The sequence below is a fragment of the Lissotriton vulgaris genome, chromosome 3_1 (genome assembly GCF_964263255.1).
Source record: "Lissotriton vulgaris chromosome 3_1, aLisVul1.2, whole genome shotgun sequence".
In the NCBI taxonomy this organism is placed as follows: domain Eukaryota; kingdom Metazoa; phylum Chordata; class Amphibia; order Caudata; family Salamandridae; genus Lissotriton; species Lissotriton vulgaris.
The window spans coordinates 418,144,983-418,167,816 of record NC_141689.1 but is presented as its reverse complement, the minus strand read 5'-3'; the positions used below and the strand labels follow the sequence as shown (position 1 = coordinate 418,167,816).

Sequence of the window (22,834 nt, the reverse complement as noted above, 5' to 3'; positions counted from 1 at the left end):
AAACCAATTGGTGTATGAGCGCGGTATCAAAATCCTTTAACATAACATAACATAACAGAAGTGTGGCTCACTGGTTAGAGGAGGCTTACCCTGAAGCAGAGGTCAGACCCGGGACCAGGGTTCAATTCCTGACGCGGCAGGGTCTTGAGCCCAATTGTCCACGGACTCGATAATTCTCGCTTCGGTGCCCAATCTAATCACGGGTTCACACTCTGCAACTCTGGGCATTAGCTTGCTTAATCTCCACAAAGGCCCCCCCCCCGCGGCGGGATGCCTGGCTTTCACCTTGGGGATGCCCAGTACGGGTTATCTCACAGGGAAAAAGCCAGGACGGGTTCCCACGGCAAGCACCGAGATGCTCTAGGGTAAGTCGAGCGCTATATAAGAACACACATACATACATCTGTTCAACATATGAACTGTGGTTATTTTAATTCTAATTTAAACAGTGAGTCAGCATGCAAACTTTTCTCAACTTATTCAAACTACTTCATACAAAATATTTTATTTTCATCAGTACGTTATTAACTTCATACTTTGGTTTTTTGTTTTTTCTTGTTCTTTTTAGATTCACACAAACATAATTTGACAATGGTACTGTTTTGTACATGTTAGTGCCTAATTGTGATACATTAAACACTCTGTGAACAGTGCACAGTTGAAAGAATACAAAAACAACCTTTACAGACATTACATAAACAAACTTATTACAAATCTGAAAGGTCCTACTACTTTGTTGTCATGTACCGGGATATTTTGACCTACTTATCCTCGATACTTGTAAATTAATCGGTCCAGATGGTGTTGAGGTCAGAGCACGCCTGAGTATATTTTGTGTTAGTTAAGCCACCATTAGTTGGCTAAACTTCAATGTCCATAGTCTCTTTTGAATTTAATGTAGAGATGTTCTTGGCCTCATGGAAAGAATTGGAGGACTGATGGGTGTGCCGACGCGTTTCGACCTTTGTGTGGGGACGTGAGGATTCAAAGAAGGTCTTCCTCAGGGCTGGAAACTTTGGTGTAGGACACAGGAATTAAAGAGTGAGAAAATGTGTTAATCTCTTGTTCTGGGTTATGGCAAGGATTTTATGAAAACCCAACCTTCTCTTTTTATGCACTTCAGACACCCCTCTAGCAGGCCCAAGGTAGCCCCTGGGCAAGGTGCAGTGTATTTGAAAGGTAGGACATGTACTGAGGTGCGTACCATGTCTTGACAGTGAAAGGCTGCCAAATTCGCTTTTCACTGTTGTAGGGCCATCTTGCCTATAGGACAGAATGGGGAATGCTGTGTCCCATGGTTCCAGTATGTCTTCCCATAGGCATAATATGGAGAGATGGAGTTTAGTGTGCCTGAAGTCAGAATTTAATAACACATCTTTTTGTGAAGATGGTTTTTAAATTGTGTGCTTAGACACCACGTTTTTAAAAGTGGCTGGTTTCCTATCTTGAACCATCGTGGGCGCCTCTACCTGGTTGTATATTGCCTGCCTGGGTTTAGATGAGATAGGGTCTGGAAAGTGTCTTGACCCCAGGGAGGAGAAGGTGAGACAGCAACATCCTGGGCCTGCTTTTGATGTAGGGGGAGGAGTAGCTCCCTAGATGTGAAGAGGGCTGTGTTGCTGCCACAACAGGATGGCTCCACCTCCTGCTGAGCGTCTGGACCCCAGACCTCCACTATCAAAGGAAAAAGGTGTGCCCTGGCAGGACGACACCCAGAACTGGTTTGGAATGGGCTCAGAGCCCCCTGAACACAAAGACTTCAAAGGCATTTAGGAGTATACATGAAAGAGCTGAAACCCCTAAACTCAAGACTGCAATCCATACTGAAAAAGGATTAAACCTACTTTGTGATCAAGAGGAACCTCTGCCAAGGAAGAACAGCTGAAGAGACTGAAGAAAAAGACTGCCCTTGCTGTGTGTTCTGGGGCTGGCCTGCAGTTTGCTGATTTGACTAAGGAGAGGACAAGGGACTTTGCTGTGTGCTGTGTCCCCCTGCTTGTGAGGACTTTGCTGTGTGCTGTGTCCTAAAGTAGTGTGACTCCAAGGGCCCGAGGAGTGCTGGTCCCCTGTTGTGGAAACTCAGGAACACAAAAGTTTCCAACCGTGTCTCACCGGCGCTGTGTGCGTGGTGCTCTTGCACGCCTGAGTCTGCTGTGTGGCCAATGGTGCTTTTTATGAGGGCCCCATGATCGCATTGCCCCTGCAGCGTGAAACATCGTCCAAGCTGCTGCCTTGCTGTTGTGGACCAAGCTGTCACCGTACATGAGGCTGTGAGTAAAGATCTCCACCGCCGACCCGAGGCGCAATGTGCCAAAGGACTGTTGGAAACTAAGACCTGTGTCTCAGTGAGCTGTGTGCATGGTGCTCTTGCACGCCTAAGACTGCCGTGTGGTCCGTGGTACTGTTGACGAGGTTCCCATGATTGCATTGCCCCCGCAGCGTGAAACATCGTCCACGCTACTGTATTGTTGTTTATGGCCCGAGCTGTCATCGTACCTGAGGCTGCGAGTAAAGATCGCCGCCGCCTTGCCCGCACTGCAACGTGCTAATGGGGTACTTGGAAATGAGGACTGTGTCTCAGCGATGCTATGTGCGTGGTGCTCTTGCACACCTGACTCTGCTGTGTGGTCCGTGGTACTGTTTACAAGGTTCCCCGGGATCGCATTGCCCCCGCAGCATGAAACATCATCCAAGCTTTTGTTCTGCTGTTTGTGGCCTAGCCATCATCGTAACTGAGGCTGTGAGTGAGGATCACAGCCCCCGGCCTGAGCCAACACGTGCTAAAAGGATTGTCTGGAGCTAAGGAAGCTTCAAGGTGAAATGGATTGTGATCGTTGGTCGTCGAAAGGAATCGGCCCAAGATCATCAGCAACGGAGAAGGCAGCGCCGTAACCTGTCCGTTTACAGCGCCGCCTAGAAACAGAGCCGCTACGAGATTGGGATTGCCCAGCAGGACGTCCGATGAGCGGGGAGCGAGGGAGAGCAAGGCAGTGCATCCCCCTCCCCAGGTAAGGCTTGGACTCCGGTCGGGAGCCGCAAGCGTGTGTGTCCTCGGGAGGCATGCAGGAGGAGTACAGGAGTGCTCCAAGCTCTCTCCCTCTGCACCACGTTAGACCCGCTGAGTCCCGAGCGGACCGGACCTGCCCAGCAGGACTGGGGCCGCCCCTGTAAGTCTATGACCGCTGTCTCTGCTGTTGGGGCCTAGTGGGGGCACAGGTTGCATCACAAACCGCATTCCTATTGCATTTTGAACTGCCTGATTCTTGCATTGCGAATCACATTATTATTGCATTACGAACTGCCTGATTCTTGCATTACGAATCACATTTTTATTGCATTACAAACTGCCTGATTCTTGCATTAATGACTGTCCTATTATTACATAATGAACTGCGTAGCATTACATTAGGACTGCATTGGAGATTGTAAAGTGCTCATTAATATCGCTTGAACCTACAAGTGATTGCTGGCCTAGTAACCGGCCAAGTGAATTATTACATATTTTGGTTTTCTGTTGTTTGGTCTCATCGTATTCCTTTTTTTAAAGATACTGTCATTTGTGGTGTTATCACTGCGCTACTGGAAGTGTGGCTGCAAATACTTTACACATTGCCGCGGAGATAAGCCTGTCTGCTCGTGCCAAGCTATCAGGGGGTGAGCAGGGGTTATCTAAAGGTGTGTCCCTACTTACCCACACTAGAAGCAAGGGTCCCTATTTGGACTAAGGTACCAACCTCAGCCAACTAGAGACCCCCAGTTCTAACATGTTCCCTTTGTAAATTATTGTTATGGATTAGTGATTCCATAATTGCCATATGTGATTTACTAGTCAGTCCATGTGCAGTACTCTGTGTGTGCCCATGGCATGTAAATTAAATGCTGCTGGTGGGCTGCAGCACTGAGTGTGTCACCCACATAAGAAACCTGTAAATGTAACTCAGGCTTGCCATTGCAGAGCCTGTGGAAGTCTGGTACTGCCATGTTCACTTGGCAAGTGCACCCACTTGCCAGGCTCCAACCTTCCCTTTTCTTACATATAAATCAACCCTAATGTAGGCCCAAGGTACCCCTGTGGACAGGGTGCGGTGTATGTGAAAGGTAGGACAGTTGTGCCGAGTTGTGAGGCCACAACCCGCTACCATGCTTCCATCTCACATGCCAACCAAAGCGGTTGTCCCTGACCGGCTCATACCATCATGTCAGCCACAAGAAGAAAGGTACTGCCTCCGAGTCTGTCGACGCTTTTGCTAATCCATACCGACGCAGGTGCCAGGAATTGTTAGGCTCTGTTGTGTTCAGTATAGCAGTAGCCCCCAAAGGAGGAACTGTGGGGCATATTATCAAGGACCGGTGTTAAAATTATCGCTGTTTTATCATCAGGAAACTGCAGATAAAACGGCGATAATGGGCTTGAAATTACGCCCTTGGTAATTCCCATAGAAGCCCATGTTAACATCAGAACATGGGCTTCTATGGGAATTAACAAGGACGTATTATCGCTGTTTTATCAGCAGTTTCCTGCCGATAAAACGGCGATCATTTTAACATCGGTCCTTGATAATATGCCCTTGTGTTTTTCATGTTATTCCTGCAATTTATTGGGTATTTTGAACAGTAACTATTTTTACAGTATTGTATGTAGGATTTGTGTTGTTTTTGGGTCTTGTTGATTTAGATAGAGTATTGCTTATTTTTCTAAACTGGCGTGGTGTCCATTTGTAGTGCTTTCATTGTGTTACTGTATGCATGCACAAATACTTTACGGACTGCCTCTGAGATAAGAGTGTCTGCTCGTGCCAAGCGAGTAAGCAGGGGTTATTTTAGAAGTGAATCCTCCTTACCATGACTAGGAAGAAGGGTCCCTACATGGATAAAGGTGCAAGCCCTTGCCAACTAGAGCCCCCCATTTCTAACATGCAGGAAGGTGTTCCTTCCTACATAAAAACAATCATGCTAACAACACATGGTGGAAGGGTGTCTGCATTAGCGCACTGCTGCAAAATCCAGTACGGCGAGGGCTGAAAAGACAGGAATACGATAGATAGGAAAAGATAGGAAAGACAGGAATACGCCATCTCTTGTAAATGCGGTGCCTTCCTATGCTTTCTAATTGGTATAGGCCAGCGCAGAAAAATTATTTCCAGTGCTGCCCTACACCAATTTCTTGTAAAAATGCCACCGTGGTTCTCCATTTCCACTGCAAAGTAACCCACAAAGCTCATTTTCAAGAGTGGCAGAAGTCTTTGTCGAGTCACCCCAATCCCCCTTTGTCCTGTGTTTCCCCTCACCCTCCTTAATCCTTGAGAGGAAATTTCACAAGTCAATTTAGTGTCTATTTCACCTTAAGTGCATGGGTTCAATCACTGCTCTTGCAAATTTGAAATAGCACAAGGAAGAGTCTTTACATTAATCGATCTTTACATTATTACCACGATTTGCATTAGGGGCAGATTTACATGAAACTGAAACATTTATACAAATGTGTCAGTTTACCTGTGCCTCCATGCGAAACCCTTGCGCCACCATGGATGTGCTCATTTAGAATATGGTGCACAATGGTGCAAGGATTGACAGATGCATCAGAAATTCAGACGCATCTGTTGGTGCAAAAGTCATGCATTGCTGGAGTTGAGTCGTAAGCACGACACAGCTCCAGCAATGCACGGCGAGGCCATTTTCCAATACTCTGTGTCACTGCTTATGCCTGCTCTAAGCAGGCGTAGGGTTTTAACGCAGTGGTAACTTAAAACTTACTCAGTAAAATCTAGATTTCACTATTTCACTTTTACGAGTCTTTCCTGCATGGGAACACCCACCCTGTATATATTATACCTGATGCAGGTATAATGTGGAGCAGGGTTTTACAAGGGGAAGCATCTCCCTAGATGCATCACGTTATAAATGGGCCACAACATGGCGCATTGTTCATGCTGCCATTGCGTCACACAAAGTGACACAATTCTGGCGCAAAAGTGTCATAAGGGACTTGTAAATCTGCCCCTGAGTGTTTTACATTTTCCAGTGCCTCAACACCCTTTGAAGTAGCAGGAGCGCTTTAGAAATACAATTTAATTCATTAATTCAATACAAGTATGTTTGATTAAGATCTGGCTGTGAGACTCTTCCCTGGCTAGCTCACATTTGATTAAGTGTGTCACTACTAAAAGAAGACTTCGATCAATTTACCTTTGCTTGAATGGGGTTTCGATTACATTGGGATAGAAGGGTGACAAGGGACTGGAACAGCAACAGCGCCGCCCTATACTGTACCCAAGTAAATAGGGTTTGGACCAAGGATTATCCTGTCAAAACATTTTGATTACACCAAAGCCGGGCCTGGAGTCCTGAATCTTTCGGCGGAAACAAGTAAGGCAGGTGATGAGATGAGAAGATGGCAGGTGAAGGAACAGAGATGGGGATGCAGTCAGGGATTCAGCAACTAGTCTATAAGAGACCAGAAGAAGGGGAGCGCCCATTAGAGATATTTCTCATGGAAGTCCCAAAACTCACTAGTAGACACTCTGAAAGCCAGGAGTCGCTTAAAAACAATATCAGACACTGGCTTAGACTCACACGCCAATGTTACTCAGTAATCAGGGAAGACACCAGAGTGGTTAGGAGATTACCATTGACAAATACCACAAGGGATACATTAGAGGTCAGCTTCTATGATGCTTCTATAACCACTGGTCTGCTATCCATGGGTGTCCGCACAGTCCCCCCAAAAACCCAAGTAAAACTATTAAATATAGACCACCACATGGTGACCTCCCTAGTACCCCCTTGTCCCCCATCATTGACCCTCATGAAGGCTTGCATCCTTTTGACCTGGGGGTGGTTCCCCGTAGGCCCATTCTGCTGAATAGGGCAGATGGGAAGAGGATCAGTTGACCCCCGGGCAACAAAAAGCAAACATTTGGGGATAGGCAGGATTCCTCTAGTACCCAACTGCAGATTAGCCTCAATGAAAATAGAACCCCACCCTCAAATCCTACTCCTTTAGCCTGTGTTTTGGAACCATCTGTAGGTATGCACACTGACTGTGTAGTCATTGCTGAACCCGGGACGGAGGCAGGTTTGTACAGAGGATAACCAACAAGACCTGAGGGTACCAAAGGGGTCCTGTCGCAGCCACCTCCCCTTAGGGTACTGGTTTGGAACGTGGCACGCAGTCCTAGATTTGTGTACATTCATAGACTCCTTTGATGTCATCTTATTTCAAGAAACATGGAGCCTTACATACCCGTACAGAACTGGCTTCTCAACTCACGCCAAAGATGCCAATAGAAAAGAGAGAGGTAAACCCTCAGGAGGTTTAGATGTCTAGGTGAATATTGAACTAGGGTGCAAAGTTAGACCATTGCAGTTGGAGTCGGAAGACATACTAGCTCTGGAGGTCAGCTTCAAAAGTGGTGCTAGAATAAGAATTTGTAATGTTTACAATAGGGTACAGAAGGGTATGGCAGAAACGAATACTCTGTGTATCCTTGATACTGCATTAATGCAACACTCCAACAATTCCCAGTTATTGGTGTGTGGGGACTTCAATAGTACATTTGAACCACTGGCTCCGATTCCCTCTAACCTGACTGATGAATGGGACAGTGAAAGGCATGTCCCTCATTTAGACTTGCCCCTGGTAAGGTGGAGCGTGAGAGGAGCGCAGTTGTTGACTCTCACAATGCAACATGATTTTAGGGCTACCAATGGTAGGACCCCATCAGACATTATAGGGGACCCCACTTTCAATAGGAAAGCCCAGGAAAGCAGAATTGACTATTGTCTAATATCCTTAAGCTACTGGCACCTTGTCATGGATATGGCTGTGGCCAAAAAGGTTGACAGGCCCTAGGCGCAGTGAAGAGGAAAGTTTCCACATTTCTGGAGCAGGTTGACGAGGTGATAGGCTTTAGTCATGAACTGCTATACAAAGAAATTAGGGATCTGCAGGGCTGGCATGCAAAATGGCTTAAGACCCAGCCTAAAACAGACACAAGATCAACAGGGTACATGGTATACCAAGGTCTGTAGGCTCTCCAAGCAGGAACTACTAAAGGCAGTCAAACTAAAATCTCACCCTGAAATAGTGTCTTGCAGAGCCAAGTATTAACAAATAGTCAATCTGCCAAAGGGGAGTGGGAGGGTTCCCTATGGTCATCTCTGAGGAGAGCATTGCTAGACAGAGATTCAAAAAACTTTTTGGGCCCGATTTACAGAACTAACTTAAGAAAAAATCCTAAATTTACTACCATTTTGGTATTCACAGAAGGCACTTACTCATTTTGGTATTCACAGAAGACACTTACTCATTTCGGTATTAACAGAAGTTAGGACTCCTAACTTTAGGACTCCTAAATGCCTTCTGTGAATACCGAAAGCCTTAAAATTAGGATTTTTCTCAATTTAGTAGTAGTAAAGTTAGGACTCCTAACTTTAGGACTCCTAAATGCGTTCTGTGAATACCAAAAGCCTTAAAATTAGGATTTTTCTCAGTTTAGTAGTAGTAAAGTTAGGAATCCTATCTTTGGGACTTCTAAACTGAGAAAAATCCTAATTTTAAGACTTTCGGTATTCACAGAAGGCATTTAGGAGTCCTAAAGTTAGGAGTCCTAACTTTACCTCTACTAAACTGAGAAAAATCCTAATTTTAAGGTTTTCGCCATTCATAGAAGGCATTTAGGAGTCCTAAAGTTAGGAGTCCTAACTTTACTACTACTAAACTGAGAAAAATCCTGATTGTAAGACTTTCGGTATTCACAGAAGGCTTTTAGGAGTCCTAAAGTTAGGAGTCGTAACTTTACTACTACTAAATTGAGAAAAATCCTAATTTTAAGACTTTCGGTATTCACAGAAGGCATTTAGGAGTCCTAAAGTTAGGAATCCTAACTTCTGTGAATACTGAAATGAGTAAGTGCCTTCTGTGAATACCAAAATGAGTAAGTGCCTCCTGTGAATACAAAAATGGTAGTAAGTTTAGGATTTTGTCTTAAGTTAGTTCTGTGAATCGGGCCCCTGGAGTCTAGCAGCATATTGGTTAAATGGTAAATAGCGACAATTGGAGCTTACAGAACACCCTGGGGCCTGGGAAACCCATTTTGGTACCTTATATGAACCCGGGGATGTGGTACCTGTGGGACAAGACGAAGGCCTGATCAGCGATGTTGTGGGGGCAATCGACCTCTGTATTACCCTAGAGGAGACCAAAGCAGCAATTGCCTCCTGCACCTTGGCTCTGGCGCCAGGCCCTGACCGAATTCCCAATGACCTCTACAAAGAGGTTGTGACTATCTGGGGTCCATATATAAATGCATTATCTAATTCAATACTCCAAGGTATCCCCATTCCTCCATTGTGGAAAAATGCTGAGATTGTTCCGATCTACAAAAAAGGGAACAGAGCGAAGCCTTCTAGCTTCAGGCCAATAGGTCTTATTGATTCCCTACAAAAGATCTTCTGCAAGCAGATCCTAGCTCGGCTGCAGGAATGGATCATAGAGTCTGAAGTTTTGAGTCACCTCCAGGCAGGCTTCTGAGCCAAAGCTAGCACCTTAGACCAAACTTTACATTTGTCATGTCTATATTGGAAGGAACTATATATCAAAGGAGGGGAACTCTATGTGGCTTTTGTAGACTTACGGTCTGCTTTTGACTTAGTCCCAGAGCAAAATTGTGGAGGGTTCTTAAGAAGCAAGGTATGCTACAGAATCTTTCAGATATTTTAATCAGACTCCACACACTGAACACAGCACAGGTGGGATGGGGTGGGAACAATCAACTCACTGACACTTTCCCAGTCAAGTGTGGTGTGAGACAAGGCTGTGTCCTTGCCCCCCACACTTTTTATTCTTTTCATCAATGATATCATCAAGTCTTTAGATAGGGATGGGTATGATGCTCTGAAAGTCAGCAGTTGGAGAGTTCCAGCTCTCCTCTTTGCCAACGACACCATTTTATTTGCATAGACTCCACAGGGACTTCAGCAGCTCTTAAATGATTTCATTATGTTTGGTGACGAGTGGGGGCTGGTGCTGAATGAAGCTAAAACCAAATATATGGGGCCTCATGTTATGTTGTGCAATATTGTAATATACCTTTAACCTTGCACATTCCACATTCAATTCAACACCTCATTTATGAGAAATGGCGCATCGCTGCGTGAAAGCAGCAATGCATCACTTCTCAGTGCGCGCTCCTTGTGACATTCCTGATGCGTCATATTTAATGTATGAAGCATCATGTCACAAGGAGTTACAGATACATTAGTATTTCTGACGTATCTGTAAGCGCAAAAGTGACGCATTGCTGGAGTGTGTCACAAAAGTGACGCAACTCCAGCAATGTGTCCTTTCACATGGGGCAAGGCCCATGTGAAAGGGCCTGCGTCAGTCTTACGCCTGCTGTGAGGTGAAGATGCAACTCATACACCAGGCTGCAAACTTGGCCAAAATACACAGAAATACATTTTCAAGGCAGCTAGCGCCAGCCCTTGAAATGTACAACACAAAATTCTTAGGGGGCGCACTTTATGGGGCAGAACTATGGGGCACTGGCTCATGTAATCCCCTTTCACTAGTAAAAAATCGCTTTCTCAGATCCCTGACAGATCTTCCTGCAAGCACACCACTTGCCCCTTTGCCTTGATTTAGGACACAGACAGCTGGCCCACAAGATCAGCTATAAGCTCCTGATGTTTTGGTATAGAGTGTGGACCATGGAAAAGCTCTGCCCCTACCGGGAACCACTTTTTAAAGCTCATGAAAATGCCCTCTATTATAACAATCCCTTGGTTTAGAGCCCTAAAGATGTTTCTAGGGAGGCTAGGAATGTCGGGAGTTTGGTCTGACCCTGGAAGTATGATCTTCATATTGAGACCCCAGCTAAAGGAAAGGTTTTGGGAAATAACACTTCTGCAAACTGCACATGACGCCGAGCATTTTCACCACTAATTTCCTCAATTTTAAATGTGTTCCTCGTTTTGAGGACACATTGGATTAAATTGTCCCTCCATTGCCCCGGAAGCTGTTTTTCCAGTTCCGTTACAAAACACTACCCCTTAAAACTTTTTTGTAAATAATGGAGGAAGGATATAGAGAACGATGATCAATGCCCCGCCTGTAATGCAAGTGCTGAGTCTGTCATCCACCTCCTATTCTTTTGTCTGATGTATAAATCTCTGAGGGACAAGTGGATCTTTCCACTCTGCAAAATTGTTGGGACCGGACATTTCTTGGAGGTGCTTAGATCTCTGAGCACGGACACGAACAGAGTTGTGGTTTTTGGTTTGTCTAGATATTGGTATGCGCTGTGGTTGAAAAGGTCTAAATCTTTGCCCTGATGGATGCTGTAAAGTGATGGACAAAATCGATATAGACTTTAGATTAAATCCTATTGAAGCAACATGTGATCATTCTATACGGACTATATGACGGCCCACTTGTTTTTCTTATTCTTATTTTATCTGAATTCTTATACCTTTACTTCATATCGATCACTATGAACTGTATTTCCTGCCATGCTGTGTGTACTTTAATGATCCTATGGTCGAAATAAACTAAAAGATGATGATGATGAAATCTATGAGATTTCATTGCATCATTTATAGGAGGCAAATGCGTCAATATCTGCCTCACAGCAGGGTTAAGACTGACGCAGGCACATATGAAATGGAACATGCCCGTGTGAAATGGCCCATTGCATCACTTTTGTGATACACTCCAGCAATGCGTCATTTTTGCGCCTACAGATACGCCAGAAATACTGATGTATATGTAACTTCTTATGACGTGAAGCATCATACTGTAAATATGACGCATCCAGCATGTCACAAAGAGGGTGCAATGAAAAGTGACGCATCGCTGTTTTCGCGCAGCGATGCGTCACTTTTCATAAATGAGTACCCAGGTGTTTAGAGTCTCAATCCGTTGGCTATGTCCTTGTCCCTGCTTTAAAGTGCATGAAATAAAATAAAATATCAATTTTCAGAAAAAAGCGAATTGTTTAGTGATGTTGACTTCCTTGGTTGCAATATTGATATAACTCCTCCAGGGAGGGATACTCTTCCCGCATGAGAAATTTATATTTTTGACTTATATATATCCGTGTGCTTTTCGCCCGGTTTCTATTTTTGTTAATTTTAGGATCTCGTGGACGCCTGACCTTAAGAGTGAGCACATATTGTCTGTGGGAACGATACAGAGCGTGCTAATGCTATATCACAATCGTTCTGGTACCATTTGTCTTAAGTAGTTTCAATATATGATACTTTTAATACAGTTTACTTATCTTTAAAGGTTGTTTCAAAGTGCAACTTAATCAGCTATTATTTTAAGCAACTATCTTTTTCCCGAGTTATAATGCATATATGAAAATACAAAACTGCACAACAGACCCGATTTAGATGGGAGACTCAAGCGTTTTTTTAAGCCAAAATGGCTTTATTTCAGCTGTCTCCCACCTAGAATTGTCTCTGTTTCAATAGAAGTTTATGGGGAAAATACACCTTCCTGATTATATTTTGAAAAATTGTCCCACTTTCCTGTTCTAAAATGTTGGCATGTATGCCAAAGTTAGTTTGCATGTCAGAGAAGATTTGCAGCAAGATTCACAGGTGGACTGTAATGGCACACCAGTCTAAAAGCAGCAGATTTTCCTTCTGCTCCACTAGTGGTCCAACTGCCCCAATATGGAGTTCCCTACATATGGAATCTGTAGCGCAGATTCCTCCGGCTCCACCATCAAGCTACGGTTATGAGGTAACTGTCATGAATGGTGATGATCAGCTTCTCAATAGGTATATTCTGATTAGTCAACATTTCTGGTGGAGCTACCTCCAAGAAAGACTGCCAAGGAAAGGGTAGATTTTCATGAGTAAGCATGGTGTCCTTACCATACTGAGTGCCACCTCAGCTCAATACAGAGACCAAATAGGTGGGCACTTGGAATATATTATTATGGCACACAGCTAATGGTGAACTTCCCATCACCTGATTCTGGTGTCTCCAGGCTAAAATGTGCTAGCGCATTGAAAGTGCACAACTAACATGCCTGCAACGTGTGAAGGAACCCTTACATTGCCTGATGGCTGGGACTGTCTTGGCTGATGTGTGGACTGGCTTGGCCATCACCTTACACAAAAATTCTCCCCAAAGTCGTTTCTCCCTTTGCAGGCACAGCCATTTTTGTGATAAAGCCCCCACTGCCATTGCTACCTTTGAACGTATGAGATTTTCCAATTTGACATGGCATAGGACATCACATCACCACAATGGTGGACGAAATGTCTCCCAGGAACAAATTAAAATCCGGTATTAACATCAGATACACAAGGTTTCTGGGAACTGCTATTATAGTGGTAACTATATGTATAAAACCAGTTGATGTTTCAATATTTGCTTAAGAAGAATGTGCAGCCTGATTTAGACCATGGTGGATGGTGAGCCGGCCTAGCAGGAAGCCGGATGGCATGAACTATGCCACTGTGGCTGAGGACCATCCACACTGATGATGAGGATCTCTGTGCAATGAAGGAAGCCACTGCCATGGTGGCTATCCACAGCCCTCAAGGTTTGGGGAGCAGGTGGCACATTTAGGGCCTCATTTATGAAGTGCCTTGCGCCGCCGGAATGTCACTTTTTGTGACTTCCGTGGCACAGGAGCCTGCTCCATAGTTATGAGACAGCACTAAGCACTTTCTTTGGCTTAATGCTGCCTTGTAAATATTGTGCCCTTTAACGCAGTTTTCTGCATTGAAGAAGCATGCAATGGGTGTTGCTGGGGGCGTTCCCAGCAAAATCCATGGCTTTTTGACACTGCCCCAGATTCATGAGAAAACGTAACTCTGAGGCAGCGCCAAACACATACGTCTCGTGATTGTTTTTGTGCAGGTAGGTTTCCCTTCCTACACAAAAATAATCGTCCCTGAAATGCAGGCACCCTTGCACCATGGTGCAAAGAGGTCTGCGTTGGCACATAGCAGCTCATTGTGCAAAGGGGAAAAGGACAGGAATACTCTGTATCTGATGGAAACTGCACATTCCTACCCTTTTCTTTTGTCGTAGGGAAGCATAGCAGGAAGGACTGCGGCACTGGCCTAAGGCAAAACCACATAAATGAGGCCCTTAAAGTATCTACTCTGCAAAGTGTTTGCTCAGGGAAAACAAACTCCCCATTAGGGATTTTTCTTTTCTGAAGAAATGGCACAGATGTGTCGTTTTCCCTGCCTGTATCTGTCATGCCTCACATAAAAGACGTGGGTAAGGATAATGAGAGCAGAATGGGACAATCGCCACTATGCCACAGCAGTCCTGTGATGGACAGACTGCTGAGTGAAGAGTTATCCAGTGGTGGCTCCTCCGCTAAGGTTAAGAAGCACTGCTCCACTGCATTTTTTGCAGTGGTAAAAAAAAAAAATTATTATAACACTACGTTACTATCATTTTTTGTCACCCTTAGTAAAACGCTTTACGGGGCGGGGCTTGCTGTCATCACAGACAGCAAGGGAAGAGATGGTGGGCATTTAAGTGAGCATGACTGTTTGGTCTGCCCACTTGGGCCGGCCAAATAGTCCTGTGCATGTTGCATGTTCCTCATCAGGCTGCATTATGCAGCCTGCTGAGGAACATGTACAGGCTCCCATTCCCTGTCTGAGCGCCAATCCAGGGCGCTCAGACATGTCACAATCACAATTCTGCATTGCAGCATTGCAGCATTGTGATTGGCTTAGGGCAGGGAGCCTGTACTTTCTGCGTCAGAAGATGACGTGAGGCAAGGCTGCGGTCTGGCGGCTGGTAGCAAGGTAAGCTTATTTTAAATTATTTTTCAGTCTCCCCCACTCGGTGGCAGCTGCCCCTGGAGTTATCGTTTGCAAAGCCAGCCGAGGCTTGCCAAACAGAAACCCTGCAGTTCCCCAACACTAAATAGAGCGGGAAAACCATGGGTTGGGTGGTTCGTATGGATTTATGGCTTACTAAGTTCCACGCTCCGCTAAGCCCTAACTGAAGCCCCTGGTTTGTCGCCCCAAGGGGAAAAATACTCGGTTTTGCAGCTGAGCATCAACATGTACCGCAGCTTCCGGACATATATCATGATACATCCGCACAGCAATTCAAACTCAAGAGGTCAGGTCGAATTTTTGTAAAATTTTAATTTTTCTTCACACCCCAAGTTTATTTATATTCACGAGTTTTTCAGTCATGGAAAGTTTATTTTAATTCCAGTTTAATTGTGGCAAACGTATCAGTGCTGAAAAAAAGATGTTTTACACCTTTTTTAAACCAAATAAAATGCCACAAACCTATCCCACCTTAACGCCTTCAATTTAACCCATCCCCCTTTCCTGCTATCACTTTCTTTATTAAGCCTTTCAAACACATTTTTTTTCTTGGCTTCTTTTTCGGATGTTATCAGGGCCGGACTGGCCGTATGGGCATCGGGCAATCACCCTGTGCGCCACACGGGTGGGGGCCGGTTTTGTGCTCCTGGGGGCCGTTTTTGTTAAGGAGCCATTTTTGCAGCATAGCTGCAAAATCGCCCCGTAACAAAATCGGCAGAAAACCGGCCTCGGCAATGAGCTTAGCGGCCGAGCACTTTGCCAGGGACGGTTTTGGTTCCCAGTCCGGCCCTGGATGTTATATCCCATTTGCCCCACTCTGCTGCTATTGTACAGCATGACAATTGCTGTTTTCCGTATACATTTTACAATATTGAAAAGATTTAACTGCACAATGCATTACATTTGAAGGGGCAGATTTATGACGCCACGTTTACGCCGTTGTTGCGTCACGCAAGGCGGCGTAAACGTGGCGCATTCCTACAAACGATTTACAACGTGACGCATCTAGGCAGATGCGTCACGTTGTAAAGCCCTGCACCGCTTGTGGGCGTTCCGGCGCAGGGTGGGCGTTCCGGGGCAGGTGCGCCTCGCAAAAGTGGCTGAGTGAAATCTATGAGATTTCACTCAGTCACTTTTAAGCCAATGCTGCGTCGAAAGCCTGCGCCTGCTTGAAGCAGGCGTAGGTCTTGACGCAGCATTGTTAAAATGGGGCACCCCGAGCCTTGCTGGAGCTGCGTCGCGCTTGCGACGCAACTCCAGCAATGCGCCACATTCCCGGCACAGATGCGTCACGCATCTGTGCCGTTTTTGCACCATGGTGCGCCGCATTATAAATGCGGCGCACCATGGCTGGCGGAGCTGTGGCGCACTGTGGCGCATGTTAGCTGGCGCATCCCTGGGGATGCGCCAGTTAACATAAATCTGCCCCGAAGTATTTTATTTGACTGTTTTATGGGAAATTACATTGTATAAATATTACTTACCTTGCACGTGTCTTTCCCACCTTGCTTGTCACCCGCGCACAGCATGCTCATTGTTATGATCGGGTTTGAATTGTAGTGGTCATTGCAGGTGGTTCTACTTATGATGGTGACATTGACTGCCATTAACGCTTTTGAAGGATTTCTGTCCATATTTTTTTTCCGACCCCATCCTGCTGCCTCGCACACTGTCCCTTCCTTGACATCAGCACCTTTCCCCGGAGGTGGAAATGGAGATACAGCTTTACTGCGCTTCAGTTTCTTATTTAGCTGCAATGAAAACCCATACAATTCAAACATGGTTATGGAAAACAGATGTGTTTCTCTGATTTCAATTTATATAATAATTTACATTGTATGGACTATGTACTTATAACTTCATTTTTTTTAAAAGGTAAAAAATTGCGTTTTTTGCAAAACTAAAAACCCCAAATTTATTGGAGTCATTCTACAGCTTCTTTGTAGCTCTGGTCTGAACCTTTTAAACTCAGCTGCTGCAGAAAGAGAATCGCCAACAACCCTCTGAAAGCTGCTCAATCCCTTGGAATGCATGCCTCGCTGCAGCGGCTGTGGTAATCAGCTGGCGACTCATATATGTTTGCTGGTGAAGACTATCAGTGTGTTGCAATCACTAGCCCTAGTGCTTTAAAGGTACACATTTATGTGATGGATTCATTTGCCATGATGTCTTCTAGGCCACAAGCAACACTTCCTCCATATAGCTGCAGTCATTTGATGCCACATCAGTGGTGTTGGAACAACTTTCAGAGTGGGGTTGCTGCTATCAATGTTACATTACTGCAAAAATAGGGATTGTGAAAAATCCATTGTCACGCTGTTGTCAAGTGGAATATTAGTAGTGGTAAATATGCATCTACCACTGGCAATAAGACCACTAACATAATATAGGGCTCAGAATAGGTCTTAGAAAATTATTCCAATGCTCAGCCCTTGGCGGCTTGGCTGCAAGCAGGTAGGCTTAACTTCAAAGACAGGTATGTAAAACATTTAAAACAGTAAAATAATTAAGACACAACACATCATAAAAATCTAACACCAATTTATATAAATAGAAAATATTTGTATCTTTAAAATGACACCAAAATGAAAAAGATCCAAGTAGGTAACCGGAGATATGATTATTTAAAGGTGTCGCATATTGGGACATCTGGTCATGCTAAACTGGGACAATGTCAAAGTTTCAGGCCAACTGCGATGGAACCCAGCCCGGCTACCCCTCATGGAAGGTTTCGGTCAAAGTTTTTACCTTCAGACTTAGCAACTTTTCTGGAGCTTTTCTTCCCGGGGTTCCTCAAAGCTATCAGCCGGTACCGATTCGGTCAGGGTTTGCCGGCTTGACTTGCGACGAGCTCCCAGTCAAACTTGTTAACGTCCGGCATGCACAGATTTCCAGCAGGAAGAACCAGAGATCAAGGCCGCCTCCTGGTTGAAGGTGGGTGGTTGGTTCTGGTCACCTCCTCTATGTTCTGGCTTATAAAATGTTACTGAGCTTTTTCTTGCTGTGTACCTTGATGCTCTTCAACAGCTCAGATTCGGTGAGAGTTTGCAGACATGGGTTTCCACTAAATCCCGGTCAAACTCAGGAAGTTGGACCTGCAGAGCTTTTCAGTGGGACGAACCTGGATGGCAGGCTGGCTTGCGGTCGAGGGTCGCCATGTTGGCTGGCCAGGTTGAGTTGGTCCACTGATGGAGCTTTTTTTCAAAGTTGCTCCAAACTTCTTCAAACTTTTGGAACTTCTTCCTGAAGTTCGTTTGGGGATCCTAAAGTGTCCATAACTTACTCCAAGGGTCTGGAAGCTCCGAGATGGTCATTGAAAGTTTGGGACTTCAATTCCCACAACCCACTTGGACAAAACCCTTACAAATCCACTGGTAGTACTCCAGGCTGGGGATTCTTGGTGGTGATGTCCAGTTGAGCTCTGTTAACTTGTAGCTTGCAGGGACTCCACTCTTTAGTCCTTTTGAAGTAGGTTTTATCCAAAGGGCTGGAGCTCCAGATTGAGCAGCAGGTGCAGTCAGTCAGAGTGCGGGCTTGGTTCATGCACATCAGACTTCCAGCATGGACCTTTCTTCTTCTTCATCTAGTTTCAAACAGTAATCTGAGACGCACTGCCCCTCTCAGATAAATATTCAGTATTCTCTGGGGCCACACAAGAGGGCACTTCTGTCCAAAAAGGTGCAGGATGACACCTCACAGCACGACCATTTCCTCCAAAGTGTGGCACAATGGTCTCCCAGAAAGCACTATTTCTCCAAAATTCAATATGGCTGAAGTTCTAGCAGAGAGGAAATAGCTCCAGGATGGCTAATCTCCATATTCTCCTTCCCCCTGGCCTCAGCACTTTGCCTGCCATCTGACTGGGTTCCAAGAGTAGGGGTGTAAAAGAAACTGATTTCTCCTGCCTGTCTCCTCCTTCTACTGAAGATTATTGTTTACGACCCCTCCCCCTGGCTGTGGCATTCCTATGGGGCAGAAACTTCTCCTGCCGGAATAGCTCTTTAACCCCACGGGCTACTTATCACCTCTTTATAGCAGCCTGGCTGATCCACTTAACAATGGCCAATCAGGACAGAGCACTGGAAGGCTGCATTTTGGCTTACGCACAAGAACGTCTTATAACTTCTTGTCTGTACATTTTAGCTTAAGTTCAACAATAGTATATTGTTGGATTTATCAATAACATTCTAGTGAGTCCTTGAATAATATTTTCCAGATTCTCCTGGCAGGGATTAGTAAAGAATAACTTCTTGCCATGTTAATCTATGTGGCTGGGGATTTGCAATGTGCAAAATGACTCGGGCAATTGTTACAACATCAGGGCTTATAGAACATCTTTTATAAGGGCCCTGCCTATATCTACAGGATCCTACACCTCTGGGATACCTAGGGGAGACTTTAGCAGTTCTGAAATATGTAAAAATGTTGTAGATACTCACTCCACAGTGCTCCTAGCACAAACACCGATTTTGGGAAGCACTTTACTACAATGTGAGGAGTATAATGTGCAATTTCACAAAACCGAAGGCATATAAAACCTATTTTATAAGGGTTCTTCCTATAAATACCTGCCTCCCCCCCACCACCACTGCGATACCTAGAGGAGACCCCGGGAGTACGTAAGAAAACTGTGTAGTTTATTAATTTTTAAGTGCCCCAAACACAATTATCAAGTATGGGGACAATTTGCATTTTAAAAGCAGTCCTGCTACACAGGGCTGTTTTCAAACAGACCTCAGGAGTCAACAGTGCACACATGCAAGTTCAAAAAGGGCTTCAGGCCTCTCAACTGCCATGCCTTATTATATACTAGGGACTTAAAAGTAGTGTTGATCTCCGTGCCCTATTATGTAAGGGCCTTATAGAGGGGATCATGCTAATCATAGAGGTACCCTAACCCATAATGTACCCTAATGTATGTAGGTGTTTTCACAGTATCCTAAGAGTCTTTTCAGCATAGCACTGGCCCTGGGCCTGGTTAGGCAGAGCCCAGGGACAGTCAGAGTCAGCTACCACCAGTACCTGTCATCAAAAGAAATGGGGATGCCCAGGTCAAAAGGATGACTTTGCAACACACACAAAGAATAAGGGTAGTAAATGAACATGCTCATTAAGCAGAAGAGTGGTGTGGTACGTAGACAGTGGTGCATTTTGAAGCACACTATTGGCAATATAATTCTAAAGCACAGTGTGGTAGTGCACTGTCATTTACAAATAGCAGGCTTTCATTGTAATGGGTACTACATTTGCACATACATGGACTTTCACTCATAAAACTGTCTAGGAAACACACAACAAATAAATGTGGGGGGTGTAGTAAAACCTTCTTTTCCATCACACTTCAGAATACAAAAAACTGTTCATCTACTGGTAATTCACATTTGTGTGTGTGTTAGGAAAAAATAGACATCCTACATCTTTTCCTTTCTTATTCACTGTACACCAGTACAATTGTCACATAGTTTACTTCAATAAATCCCCTCACTTTGTAGTCAGAGAAAGAGAAGTAAACACCATTCTCCATGTTAAAACAATTAGCAGTAATTTGACAGAAGACACACCCTGACTTTTGACCTCTGTCTTTGAAGCATAGCAAATGTGACACAATAAAATCCATATACAATAGCATCTTTATTGCTCATTTTCCTCCTGAACACTCGCATGGCTATTCTGGGGTGCTGCATCACCCACAGCAGCACTGCTTCCAGCGCCAATGGGCATTTCATGATTGACCACCACAATTCTATAGCACACACTAGCAAGTCGGGTCTCTTAGAGCAAATCATAGCAAACATCCCTAGCCAAACAAGTTAGTCTTGTGCAGTTTCTTGAACCAGGAACTACGGCTGCCAGTCTGTTGTCTAGAGGGAGAACATTACACATCCTGAAAACTCCTTCTTAAAACATTTTACAGCCTCGTGAGTGTAAACGAAATTTGGTTACCTTGTTAGATGGAGCCTTCATAACAGTGCAAATGATCTGGTTGCAAAATACCTATTCTGGGCTTACCAAGAACGTACATAGGCTTCCGAACTCGTCCAATGATTACCATTGGTTGGATTTATTGTCATTGATGTGCTTGCTTATTTTTCTATGGATTTCCCTTTCATTGCGTGTAAATCTTTTGTTGGTACCTACCGTGGGGCATAGCCTCTAACCCATCTAACCCATGTACCCACCCATCCATCCATTCAACCATCCATCCATCCATCCATCCATCCATTCATTCATCCGACAATCCATCCGTACACCCACCCACCCACCCACCCATCCACAATTAAAATAATTGTGGCCTAATAATCCATTATTTAGAGCAACTGTGCTAATAAACACACATTCATAAATTTATTACTACAGAGCAAAGGGCACATTTGAGTCTATTAGCACAGTACAGCAACAATGACTTGAGAAAAATACTTCGTACAGCCTCACAATTTCATGTTTCAATTACTTTAAAAATGGACACACCTCCACTAATAGTGAAATATCTCTTAAGTGTGATGTTGCCTTGCTGAACAACTGTAACCCCTTGCATCCTGGTGTTGGTTAAATACATGTTTTAAAACAAATACATATGGAAAAATGCCAAGGCATAAACCATATAAGCAGACGTACAGAGGATAAAATGCTATTTATTACTGTTGTTGAGAGAGTGAGGGAAGGGGCATCATGACTCATTTGAGGCTTCACCTCTCGTGAGACATGGTTCCTCTCCTCACTCAATAATAGTAATAAATAGCATATTGCACTCTGCACCACTGCATATATGCTTCTATTTGTGTGTGCGTACTGTATATGCAGATGCCTTGAACCTAATATGCTCTTTCTTACCATTCTTGAGTGCGGAGGGGGGTGAGGATCCATGAGAGAAGAGGCAAAGCATCCCTTTGGAATGTGCCTCGAGGTGTGCTGAACCTCCACCCGTGGAACGGGGATTGAGGTCAGCAGAGGCCCAGCCGGGGCCCGTGCAGGTGAGAACGGTGGGGCCGTGGGCGGATATTCGACAGGCGACCACGAGGTAAAATTAACTAAACAATTCATTTTTCCCCATCGTCGTCTGTCAAAATCCTCCCCCACACGGCCCCACCGCTCTTACCAGTCAGGCTGCATGTAGCAGAGTGGCGAAGGTGCAGGAATTGAAGTCTGGAGCATGCAAGGTAATAAGTTACGATTCATAAAAGGACAGATCTTGATGAGCAGACTGTTCTGGAATGTCTCCAAATTTTAAGAATGACATGTCCAGCCGGACAGAGGTCATTCAAGTTTTACTTAATAAACAATGTTTCTGAATAACATAAAGATACCTTCCACAAGAGCCCTGTGTGGTACACAAGCCTGTGCCCAACACTAGCGGGGTGTTTACAGTTGGTGGAAAGTTAAACGGGTTTTTAAGGCAAACAAGCGTTGTTCTGTTCAAATTTTAGTTACACAGAAAATGTCAAACAGCACCATTACATCAATTTAGCAATCAAAAATGTGTATAAGGTGCTTAAGCAAGTCGACGGCGTTTCGGTCCCCCTAAACAGTTATGGGGACCATCATCAGGACAAAATATAAATTGCCTTTTATCGCTAAACCTCAAAAATGCCTAAAAGGAAAAGAAAGGAAAATACATACTTAAAGAACAGAGCACTAATTATTTCTAAACAAGTGACTCTTTGTGCAATGTGCATTCAACCGTTACCGTGGTGAAGGTGTTGCAGGGTTTCCACGAGAGGCCAGTGAAGAGGTGGTAACAACGCGGTGGAGTAAGGGATCAAGTGTTCGAAGTCGAGGTGAGACAGGCTAGTAGGCATTCTATGTCAAGGCTAATTGTGCCTATAGCGTATGTGCATTCTGAATCTCGACAATGGGCGTAGTTAGTTTCAAGTCCGCGAGCTATCACTCGAAGTGGGTTTGGTGATTACTAGTGCCTAATGCGATAGTGCGCACTCAAAAGGCAGCGGTAGGACGTGAAATAGGTTGAATTACTAGTGCCTATATCGTGACTGGTCGTAGAGTTAAG

The 22,834-nt window shown here is 44.7% G+C and overlaps 1 protein-coding gene across 1 annotated transcript in view; it reads right to left on the bottom strand.

Moving 5' to 3' along the window:
- The window catches only part of LOC147726527 (granzyme A-like), a 110,137-nt gene that overhangs the window by 36,259 nt on the left and 51,044 nt on the right, over positions 1–22,834 (bottom strand). The window contains exon 4 of the mRNA XM_086962945.1: positions 16,314–16,580. Within this exon, the coding sequence (XP_086819071.1) occupies positions 16,314–16,580 (267 nt within the window). The remainder of the gene's footprint in view (positions 1–16,313; positions 16,581–22,834) is intronic.